General features: G+C 38.3%; 1 protein-coding gene across 2 annotated transcripts in view; it reads left to right on the top strand.

Annotated features, from left to right (window-relative positions):
* necab2 (N-terminal EF-hand calcium binding protein 2) overlaps window positions 1-12888 on the top strand; it is a 127742-nt gene that overhangs the window by 84495 nt on the left and 30359 nt on the right. The window contains exon 9 of one of the 2 annotated variants that reach the window (XM_020644269.3): window positions 5630-5686. The exons of the other annotated variant lie outside the window; for it this stretch is intronic. Within the exon in view, the coding sequence (XP_020499925.2) occupies window positions 5630-5686 (57 nt within the window). The remainder of the gene's footprint in view (window positions 1-5629; window positions 5687-12888) is intronic. 2 annotated transcript variants of the gene reach the window in all.

The raw sequence follows: 12888 nt of genomic DNA on the forward strand, positions 1-12888 counted from the left end.
TTTTTGTAACATAACAATGAGTATGGTCTTTTTAGCTGCTCTTTTGTGATTTTGAAAAACAAAGAGTAAGGTCTTTTACCTGCTTTTTGTAAAGTGTCTCAAGATAACACTTGTTATGAGTTGACACTATACAAATAAAGATTGATTGATTGATTGATTGTCCTTCATGAAATTAAAATGACTTGTAAAAGAAATCCCCCCTCGTACAGTGTGTGTGCCTATAAAGACGTTAGACGCCTCTGGGTCTTTGGAACGAGACTGAACTCAACACTCGAGGAACAGTAGTTTTTTTTTCACTTCTGCATTGGCAATAATTTTCAACACCAGAGGTAGCCGTAGTGAGTAAGCCATTGAAGCTTAACATTATCTGAATAGTAGGGAAAGTAGAAATGACAGTGTCATTGATTTTATTTATTGATATTTTTATTACCTCTTTAACAACATTCCAGGGACAATCCAAAGTCGGCTTATTACCCAGTCAGTTCAAAACATTGTAACAAAACTACTATATGCTTGAGACAATGAAAAAAACAATGACTTCATAAAGAGGAAAGGGAATAAGGAATTGTAATATTATTATAAAGTCACATATTAACTAAACTTATAGTCATGGTAAGTTTTTTTATGGTTTAAATTGGAAGATGTCCCAATATTGGAAAAAAAAGTGACTCAGAGTGAAATTTATTTTAAATTCAGAATAGAATACAAAATACATAAGAAAATTGGGACATGAAGAAGACCAATGGATGACATTTTATTAAAAAAGTCATAGACATAGAAAACATTTCCCATACAGGAGTCTAGTGTAGTGTTAATATTTTAAGATCAAATGTCAACTTGATCAATGATTTCAATTTTGGTATTCTCTTTTTAAAGATGAAACCAATCAGGGGGAAAAGGGTTATGACATACTTTACTTCAAACACATTATACTCTAATGCTTTGTGTGGATGACTTGAGGTGTCTGCATTTACAATTCATTTCCCCCACCAGTGAAATATTTTCTTTGTGAAAAGAAGAAATAACCTCTAAAATGACCCATAGTGAAAACATCAAACAGAAGGAAACATTGTTCATGGAAAAATAAAAAGTAGGTTAGCAGACTTTTATTGGAAAGTGTGTTTTCTGCAAGAACTGCAAAAGAAAGAAAAAGCAAAGCAAATGAACAGACATTTTCTGCTGAACTACATTTCCAGAAGATCAGAAAGAATACTGCCGCAGTCTTATCAAAGCAGAGGAAACCATTTTGGAGGTGTATTGAAGAGGCTTTGTCTTTGCCTCTCTGTTTAGCCTGCTATTAACTGCATCGATCTCAGTGTTAAAGCAGTGCAGGAGAAGGAAATCATATTATCACACTGCATCAGAGTGAATCATGAATTGTTTAATGACTGCTCGATAATAAGACCACAATATACTGAGTGATGTGGGGTCTGTTGAGATAAAAAATAAAGCTCTCTGTTGGCACCAGTGCTTTGTGATAACAAGTGTTGCCATCAAATCCTCCTCAAAGAGGCAGATTCATGTTACCTCTGTTACTCAGGATGACTTTGAACACCTCTCACTGTCTGCACTCCCCTGGGAGTTTGCTTCTTCTTTTGGTAACAAAATATCAAGATTTATTGCTACCTGTGTGCTACTGACAGGAAAATATATCTCCTCTGGAAAAATCAGTCACAGCTTTTTCCTTTCTTGCTTTCAGAAAAAGAATATTATGCTGCCCTTGACAACTTACACTCCGCCTTCCCTTAATGGCAGCTCTTGGCAGAGTTAATTATGTTGGTAACTGGATCACTGGCCAAAATAAAACTTGGCCGTTGTTGTGTTTATGATATCCCTGCAAACTGGTTGTGGACTCCAAATTACCCAAATGTTAATTAGGTGGAAGACGTATCGTTTTTTCTAAACAAAGAGGGCTTTTTAAGTATCAACATCTCCTCTTTTATTCCATTTTAACCGAAGACTGCAGGGTCAGGTGCCCAACACAAAAAAATATCAAGATTTTTATCATGTAGCTTGTATCAAGGTAGGTTTATGAGAACTGGACTCGGTATTGGGAGACACCAGATGTTAAAGACTTGGCTCAGGATCAGGACAAACACAACTTGTTCATAGCATTTGTAGCAGTTACTTCTAGTGATGAATGTTCAGAGAATGAACCATTTAATTAGCAGTACCCATCAGAGGTTATGTAGCTTCTTTCTGCCCGTTGTTTTAGTTTACAGCTAACAGAAAGTGGTCATCAGGGGGACAGAATTCCAGTATTACTCCAAAAACCTATTTACGTCTGGTGTTAATACGATCTGTATCCGCAAACAATATCTAAATAAGAAAAAAAAACATGTGCCATGTGTAAATGCGTTGGGATTAGAATGTGATCACCTCAACCTGACAACATCAAGAGGTTGTGTACTGATCAGATTATGTAAGAATTAATTAATAATGCAAGTATGAATAACATTTGTACAACATGCCAGCATCTTTCCCTTAATCATCATTCTGCATGACTTCTAATCCACTGACTGTATAACAGAGGGCGATGTAGCGGCTTCGAGGTCACAGTAGTTTGTAATGTAAAGTCTGGCACACACTAAGAGGCTTTTAAAATCTTAAACTTCTTTTTAAATGTGAACACACACGATGACAAGTCATTACAGATCTAAACATGTTGGTCTTATGGTGTGTGGTATGCAATAAGATGACCAACGTAGCACACCAAACACTATCAGAATCATTCACCAACAACCAGAGTCAAAATGCGCACAAAACAAAAACATGAGAGGCGGCAAGCGAGAGGAATTGATAATGTAACGATATGGTGGTCAAGCTAAATGTGACTAGCTGTTAGCTACCTGGTATACCAATTGTTGGGACAATTTGGTCCAACTCCTTTCCTTGTTGGTTGGATTGTGGTATGTTTTACAGAACACATTGTAGCCAAAAATCACCAAGTCCCCCTTTTCTGACATCAATTTAACATGATGCTCTCTGTTTACTGCCGTTGCCATGGCTGTGTTTGTTGTGCTTCCTGTTTCAGTCAGCTTGCTTCCTGATTGGCTATTGTTCCGTCAAACGTGGCAATCCACAGAGTGTGTGCTCGGCAAAATCTGTGTTTTCCCCACACAACAGGATTTTTGATAATAGTTAACCTCCCCGATCATCTTCTGAGCATATTGGGGAGGCTAAAAATCACTCTGAACGCACCTCACACCATAGAAAAATCTGGCAAGATAATCTTTGGAACCATCTGATAATTTGCTGACTTTGGTCAGAAATTGGGGAATTAGGCCCAAAATATCCAATACTATCTTGTAGTGTGTCTAAGTTGGATGACTGAGTTGATACGTTTTTTAAAATCTCCATTGTTGTTGATAGGTTTCCATTTTGGTAACCTGCCATCAATAAAACCAAAAGCATACCCTGCTTTATACTTAACTTGACATTGCCCTATATGGAACCATCATTTACAAAATGTAGGCCCTATACAGTGCTCTGAACTCAGTTTTGTTTGCCTCTGGAGGACAGGGAACAGATTTCAATGATAATAATAAAATACATTTAAATTACAGGTATGTAGGCAAAGGCAAGATTAGATTGTTAATCAGAATAAACAAAAATCTGATTTGATTTTAACACTATGTGTAATGGGTTGCAGAATAATGCTAACGTTTCTCCTTACTTTGTGGTTGCCAGCGTAAGAGTCATGTCAATTTTAAGATGCCACAATAAGTCAATGTTCTTTATGCTTAACCCCTAGTCTCCGCAAATGTAGCATTAAAGAAAGTGATTGTTATACATTTTAATGGTAAACTATGTTTCACTAAAACGTTATTTCGCTGTTGGTTCTGTAGAGAATTACCAGCAGTAAGTCTTCACCTCAGAAAACCTTTATGTGCACCACAACCAACATCACACAGCACCTCAATTTCAGTCCAGCTGTGACCTGACTGTGTCCCATTAAACCCAAATTATTCATCCTCGAGCCCAGTGTGTTTCTTTTGCTTTTACAGTATGAGTGTGTGTTTGTGAGCATGAGTGTGTATCTCACCGACCCACTCTGCCAGACCCCATAGCGTTTAATTTACCTGCTGGGTTTTGTAAAAGTCTCTGTTGCCCTGCAAGTGATGCAGACACTATTCATTCACAGCAGCAACAGTGAAACTCATCAGTCACCTCGGTGACAAAAACCTGCAGGGCTTACTGTGATTTATTACAGCAGGTTTATATGCTTCTGACACATTGAAAGTTAAGGAGAAAAATACAAAATCAATTTCTTGTTATCTTCAAACACAGACACTCATAAACAAACAGTAATGTTGGCCTACCTAGCTTAACCTGATAATGTCTGGGGAGAATCTAAACTTTAAAGTAGTTGTGTATTTTTTTTTAATAGACTGTCAATTTGCATCTTTGGCTAGCTAGCTTACAACCCAGAGTATCTCTTAGCATTACTTGGCTATGTATGTGTTAGAAGTACATAACACTAGCTAGCTAAAGTTAAAACTCAAATTAAATGGTAAATGGACTTGAGCTTGAATATCGCGTTTCTAGTCTTCTGACTGCTCAAAGCGCTTTTATACCGCAAGTCGTACCTACCCATTCACACACTGATGGCAGAAGTTACTATAGAGTGAAGTAAGTAAACCCATTCATACACATTTATACGCAGCCGACAAAGCAGCAGGAGCAATTTGGGGTTAAGTGTGTTGCCCAAGGACACATCGGACATGTGGCTGCAGGAACTTGGGATTGAACACTCAACCTTCTGGTCGATAGACGGCTGACTCTACCACTGAGCCACAGCCGCCCCATTAAGTAACAAATGAAAACACGCTGTTTGAAATAAATCACTTAGTTTGCCGCTGTTATTAATTGGTGTGCGAAAAATAGGTGCATTTCACCAATAACCATGGCAACCGGGACTGCCTATAAGCATATGGTCACGTTAACAGAAACTGAGGGGAAAAGGGTTTTCTCTGCTGGGGTCCCCACCAAGCACTTGAAAACCAACTGGTGGTCCAAAGGTCTGTGCTCTACACAAAGTCAAGACTTAAAAGTCAAGCATTAACTGTGCAAACTACAAACACAGAGATGACAAGAATAACTATTTGTCTATCACACTGATCAGGCAGAGCAGTCCAGGGACATCAGAGGACAAACCAGAAGATGATCCTTGTTTTTACAATAATCAGTAAATAAATTACTTACTTCATAAATCATATTTGGAGGATGTGTGACTCACTGCTTCTGATTATTTCACTTTCCTTTTGGCAACAACTTATGTTTATAACTAAGGAGGTCAGTTGTGTCCTTTTTTATAATCTTTAAGAACATCAGTACATCAGATCCTCCTTATTTCACCACAGGATTCTAACAAATGCATGTCATCTAATTCCTTTAATTTAAACCCCTGCCTTGTGGTATTGAGTTAATTTTTTTTTTTTTTAACTTTTCAGCTTTTCATGCAAAGAAAAAAAAATCATGTAAAGCTCTCATTTCTATTTTTTGCTCACAGTTCCCTTTGACCTCTTGTTGTGAGTGACAATGTCTGCTTCAAGCTGTTGTTGTGATAGTTGCCGCCGTTGGTCTTGCTGACTGACATGTTCGTGTTGTTGTTGTTGTTTTGCTACAGACGGTCTGGTTTGATCTGCACCAGAGGCTAACAGACACAGATGGCACCACCAGCGCAGTAAGTAGACACTAAATGAATGATCATTGTACAGTACGCTGTACCTTACAGCCCCAGGTGCAGCATCACTTACTGCTGCCTTACATATGCCAACAACCACTACAGCTGCCCCTCAGCCTGAGTGTTACAAGCCTGAGACATGGAATTGTGATGTATCCAACACAGGAAAGCACTTTCCCTCCGCCAACGCTGCCCAAAAATAATCCAGGTCTCTGTACCTGTCTCATAAGGGCTAATCTTTTGTATTATTTCCCAGGAAATATGCTTGCTTTGTTATGTTGTCTAGACATGAATAATTCAAAGACAATGACTTTTCTATAGGAAAATGAATAGTGTCAAAAACTCTCTTAATATATATAAATCCCAGAACACCAAGAGAGAAAATATTACTTAAGTACTCCTTAAAACACACAGTATGTTCAAGGTTTGCACTTACTCTCTCTGATAATGATCAATGCTTTCTATGAAAAGCCAAAAGCGCTATGTGGACTTCTTCTTTTCAAGCTGCTCTTAAATTGAATCATAAATCCCCAAATGTGACAGAACCTTATCTATTTGAAACCATTTTCAAACATAATTCTGTTCTGTTAATAACTGTTATCATTTACAACACATGACGCCTGAGGTAAAGTAGAGATAAGAGTGCTAGAGTGCAATAAATAAAGCCAAAGGCTATCTTTAGGTCTACAGAAGCAATCTGTATTTTGGAGAAAAACAGATTTATACTCACATTTACCTGATTTTATTAAACAATTTTGAATAAAAAGAAGATACAGGAGATGAGATGTTCTCACTCCAAACATGTCAGTGTGGCAGCTAGCTTCAGGTTAGGGATTGCTGCAAAATGTGACGATGTTGGTACTGCTTTTGCATCTAATATGCATGTGCAGGACTGAAGTCATGCTATTAGCAATAAATAAGCAAAATGAAATAAAGCTGTCAAGTCAATAATATTAAGTAATCAACATCAAGAGTTGTTTTTGTTTTCAAACAAAGCATGCTGTGAAACCTGCTTATTTCAACACAAGGTAAATAACATGAAATAGATGCAGTTTGCTTATGTTAGGCATCGGCATCAATACACAAGAGAAAGATCAGAAACCAGAAACAACAGGTAGAGTTTTAGGAAGTGGTCATGGGGTGGCTGTTGGTAGAGTCGGTCGTCTCTGTTAAAGCGCTTTAAGTTGTTAGAAGACTAGAAAAGAACTATACAAGCTCAAATCCATTTACCATTTTTACCATTTAATGGTTTTGTTTAAATAAGTACTAACATGCATACATTGTTAGTGGCTATCATTACTTAACTAACATATATTGGCATATTTACTATTTAATATGTCTTGACAGCCATGCCATACAACCTATCAAGGACAGTGTTGCCGTAACACTTACAATGTATGTAAATTCACTTAAGTTTGACACATAACTTAAAAACAAAAAAGCCATGTTTGTAAGAAAAGCCAATGTGAATGTGTCAAGAATCGCTTCTATAGTCACATCTCTCTTGATAGCCACCCCAAGCTCTCGTCTTAACCATCAAATGCTTTAAAGAGCAGATGGAAACAACCTCTCTGTCTAGATTTAGATATTTGATGAATGGTGAAGAGAATGCACTTGCAGAGAAAAGAAACTCTGCTAGAAGAAAATTCACTAGGTCCACACAGACAAGTGGCAAATGGACCCTTATAATGTATTCCCTGTGGTTTCTTTCTACATGAAGAATCGCTACAACGAACCATACAGCTATTATTGAATACTTCTCTTGCACATCCAGTACATTACATATCAATATATATGTATATGCATTCACTTATGCTTGTGTGCTTTGAACCCGTATATATGTGCAAGTAAACTTTGTATTGCTGGCCTAGTCAGCTGCTGACAAGTGTGGAACTGGAGCATTTCACCGCTCATTAATGAACTAGAACATTTTCAGTGATTGTGCCACATCAGCAAGGTAGCCCAGCAATGCAGTCTGTAGCTATTTATAGTGCACATATCTTTTATTCATCATATACCTCTGAACTTAAAGAAAGAAGGATAATCAATAATTTAGTTTTAAGCACAACAGACCTGAGAGAGTTTTTCACAATAAAGGATAAAATGTATAGTGTTTTACACTTGATGCTAAACAGCTTGCTAACATGCTCACAGTGACAAAATAATTATATATGTTGACCTGATAATAACAAAATATTGCACTGCAGAAGTAGAAGTGGCAATCTCATGGTTGATGCTCGTGTGGGTTTACCAATCAGTAGTTTTTCTCCTTGAACATCATTTTGTAAGCCAACCAACAGCCGATTAGTTATTTATGTGTTGACTAAAGTGGTGGTTGACTAACATTTCCATCTGAAGAGCAGTGCCGGTAGTGTGGCTCAAAATCTATTGTTTAGTGAAATACAGTCCATCTGTTCCCAGATCTGTGCCACAAAGAGATCAAGAGTAGATCTACTTTTTCTACCTGCAGGAGACCAGTTTGATAATCACCTACTGCACTTACACCAACAGTGGTTGGGCCACTTATGACTCCCCACTTATGGCTTGCCGCTGACAAGTGATGAGAGCTCTGATTAAATTGTCCTGTAGTCATGGGCACAGAAACAGATTGATGATTAGGTTATTATAAGAGACTGCTAATATGCACTAAAAGGGGGGGAAAAAAATCAAGTCGTGATTTGTTTTTAAAGTGCATCCCAAAGAAATAGTTCCAGACCCAAAATGAGCACCTATAAAGCTAAGAAATCAAGAAGCAAGCATAAAGTAAGAAGAAGGTTAAGTTAAGAACAAGCAAAATATCGTTGTGAGGCAAGGAAAGCTAAGTTTCTCAGGGAACAGTCATAGGGGAACAAAAACAGATGAAGACTGATCTGGTATAGAAGCGTTGAAAGAATATTCTGCAGTACTGAGTAAGTGTGCTGGTTGGACTTTTTTTCATTGATATTGCTCTGATTGCCCTGCACTTTCCCGATGTGCATAATTTAAGTACTCTCCTTCGCAGTCTAAGAGGAAAACATCCCCTAAAACACTTTGGGGCATTTAAAGAAGGCTTTCAGCAATAATCTCCCGTTCACTCGGTTGTTTATTGGCCTGCTTTTCGAAAAAACAGAGTAAACAGGGTCCAGCAGGGGATTTTTGCCTTTGAGGTAATCATATTAGTACACATACATGGAAAACACCCAGTTTCAGTTTCCATGGTAACATAACAAGATGAAACATCTTACTTCCACTGAAGTCCATAGCTTAATATAAGTACTAAACAGTGTAGTGAGTCTATTTACATTTTATTAGGTTTAAAAATCCAACCACAACTTTTAGGAGCCATGAGAGACACTCTAAGTCTTGCCTAAGGTTTACTCATTAATTAGTCCACAAGGTGATTGTTCTATATACAATGTGTGGGAGAGAGAGTGTGGGGAATCAAAGGAGCCACAGGTCGAATTTGAACCCGGGCCGCCCGCTTGGAGGACTACAGCCTCCATACATGGGGCGCGCACACTAACCAATGCGCCGCCAGCGCTCCAAACTTGATGTTTTAAGTCCCGCCCAGTCTTGATTCTGATTGGTCAGTGAAGGAGAAGTGACATTCATGAAGCGGCGCTGTTCTAAAACTTTAACTGTTTTCAACTGAGAGGGTTGAAAGTGCTGTGAGCGCATAGACAAAAAACAGCTAACAGCGTTATTGCACCCAGGGCACTGAAAATGCTAAACGACATTGGTTTTGTATTAAAAACAAGCGCTGTCAGTGCAGAAAGTGCTGTCTGTGAACACTTCCAGTTTAATTGTTGTCAATTGATAGCCAATGTTCTGAGATTTATTGACCAATACTATCTGCCTCTTTGTTTTACTCATGCACAGTTTAAGCTTAACAACCAAAGCTCCTTTAAATATGTCTAGACCACTTCTCTAAAAATGAAAACCATCATCCCCTCTGATACTAATACTAATGTACATTTAGAGTCAGTGGGGAGAATTGTATTGGTGAACAAGACAGCTCGCCCAGTCAGCAGGAACAGTGTGTTTCAACCAGCAAACTCACAAGTTGAGTAATAAAAAGAGTAAAGAAGAGGGAATGTGGTAACGCTTCCATACAAGGAGTCTAAGTATCATTTAACGATGCCAAATTATTTGGAAAGCCTCACTTTACCGTCTTTCCTTGCTCTTATGTTGATGAAATGAAAAAGATGAGCTAAAGAGAGTTCATAATGTGGCTCCTTTCCGAACTCAGCTATTTAATCAGAGCATTAAATGTGTGATTGTCATGTTAGGACATTTACAGGAAACTGTCATTTTGTAGTTGTGGGTTCAGAAGCTTTTTTAGCATTAGTTTTGTTCAAGTATCCTGAAAGGTTTAATGTGTATGCCTCAAAAACTCAACATCGTCTGTTCTGGTCTTGCAGGGTTTCTTTCTTTTTACTTTTTTTCTCCTTCTTTTGTGTATTTAATTTGTGCACACACAGCACATATTTATAGATGAAAAATGAACAGAAAAAACAACAACACAAGAATCGTTAGATGTGTTGATGATGGAGAGTATGAAACCTAAGGGGGCTTGTATGAGGACCTCCCCCAGAAGAGACAATATTCTAAATTCTCTTTCATAGAAAACATGCATGTGATTCCGCTCTTTCTTACCTTCTTTTCGGTTTACCTCCCATCAAGGATCTAATAAAGAAGGGACAATTATTTTTAAACAAAGAAGAATTATACTGAAAGAAAGTTACATGATGCTAGCATATACTACAGTTAAGACACAATTCATAATAATGGTTGCAGTAATAGTTTAAAAACACACAGAGCCACAGCTCTCTTACAGCATTGTAGATATTGCTTAATAAACTAACATAACATGTAACATAAATCTATCTTTTATTTGCATCTTCCCTTAAAAGAGTAAATGAGGCACTCATAGTTTATTAAGTATCTCCTATAGGTCAACTGAAATGAAGACGTATGTGTACTAATAAATGAAATGGAATGAAATTCCCACCTTCTGTATCATCACCCCTTAAGTCTTTTGTTACTCAGTTATCCGGCTCTCCCGCTTCTAAACACAGATTACTTCAGACTAGGTCATGCTCCTCTTCACCTTTAAATAATTTCACCCTTCCTTTAAAGGCAGGCTCAGTCCGTCCCCTCTAAACTTCTATTCCCCACCAGAGAAAAGACTCAAACCTGATTACCCATCATCTCTTCTCCCATTCAGCCCCCCTGTCACAGCAATCATCCCTCCTCTCTGCACAAAGACGCCTCAGTGATTTACATCACAACACAGAGGCTCATAACAAGATCGTATACTGTATCAGAGAGACAGAGATGCTTTGAATCTGCCATTGTGAACTGAATTATAGCATTTGCATTTCCCATGTAGTGGACACTCATGAGCATTTAATGTCTTTCTGACAATGACATCTGACATTTAAAGTAGGAAAATCCTTCACCTACACATGGTTCTAGTCAGCCTTTTGATCCTCTGGAGGCACCTCAGATATGAAAAGAAAAGCAATAAAAACAGAAGCTGAGGCTGAAAGAATCAAGAAAAGAGGTGAGTGGGATGGAGGTGCCAGATGATGGTGTAATATGAAGGAGCTCCCAGTTATAAGAACGGAGCTGAAAGAGAAAACACCAAAGATGTGTCAAACGGGGTTATATTTAAAGTGGGTTGTTTATGAGTGAAAATGTGTCATCCTTTGTTTTTGCACAGCTATGGTAATCTACATGAAACATGTAATTAAATACAAGGTAATCAGCTGGAGAATAATCTATATGCTGACACTCAACTATTTTCTATCACAAAGCTTCAGCATCCAAATGAACATTATCTAGCTTTTTGATCTCCCCAAAATATATCATATTAATGCTATAATGTGTCACAGCCAGGTGACCTTAAATGGTCAAAGGACAGTTTGAAGAGGGAGTAATCTTCACTAAAATGATCCTGATAACGGGACGGACTGAGCGTGTGTGTGTTGCATGACTACAGAGTGTAAAAACTGAAATTTCCCCTTGCAGGGAATCAATAAAAAGTAAATCTTATAAGGTTGATGGGAGCTGGCAATATCTGACCAGAGGTGACAGAGGGGCTGAAGGTTGAGTGATCCATAATGGAGGCAGAGGACCTGGATGAAGATGGACTTGGGTTGTGTTTCAGATTGAGCAGGCATGGTGAATCCTAAGACAAAGACAATTAGCTGAGGTCTGGAGAACATTAAACTCAAACTATCATGAGCTGATGAGTTGGCCTGGACATCTGTACAGCATGGGAAACTGAACAATATGTCAGAGTCTGGATGTCTGTGTTATGTGCTGCAGGGGCTTGATTAGTTGAGGTGAAGGTATTGTAGAGGTGCACAGATCGACCAGCTGGTGACCAGAATCAGATGATTTTCAGCCGGTTGCCTCTCCTCAATGACTGGCTGGTCCTTCTAAATATAGCAGATTCTGGGCCGTCCTCAGTTTAAACAAACTTACTGCTGGTTTCATGCCATGCAAACAAACACTTAAGATACAGCCACACACACACACACACACACACACACAATGCATTTTGGCAGTGTTGACATGACTGATTTTCTTCGTTCCTTTTTCAGAGCTTTCATGAGTTTTTAATGTCAGGACCTAAAAACAATTTCAACCAAAATCTTAAAAAGTCTATCTGGAGAAACTTCACCTGCCTTTAATTATGGACATCAAAGTGAATTTCTAGCTGCCAATTATAGTTATTTAAAGAAAGAAAACTGGAATTGGGAAATCCCAATTGGGCCAAATAAATTGCAATCGGTGCATTTCTAGTGTTCAGGTTCAGCAGCTGGTGACACTCAGGAGGAAAGACCCATGCCACTCCCAGAAAAAAACACAAAGAGACAGATTCAGAGCAGACTTTGTCCCATCCCAATCTCCAACTTAAAGCTTATACACACTGATGTCAGGTGACGTCAGTGTGTGAGTGCATGAACGCGTGGGGGCTTCAGATGGTATAGAAATAAGGAATGGGGAACACCAACATGACATACAAGATGCACAATTATATAGTCAGTAAAAAGGCAAACTTAAGAATGTTTGTTTCTCTTTTTAACCTCCATGCATGCATTGTTTACATCTTTTTGATAGCACTATGCAAACGTTTTTTTTCACATGTACTCAGGGCTGGACCTAAACATGCATCATGTCAGCAAAAAGCGAGCAATGTGCAACAAGGTATA

Source organism: Labrus bergylta, chromosome 7, assembly GCF_963930695.1.
Source record: "Labrus bergylta chromosome 7, fLabBer1.1, whole genome shotgun sequence".
In the NCBI taxonomy this organism is placed as follows: domain Eukaryota; kingdom Metazoa; phylum Chordata; class Actinopteri; order Labriformes; family Labridae; genus Labrus; species Labrus bergylta.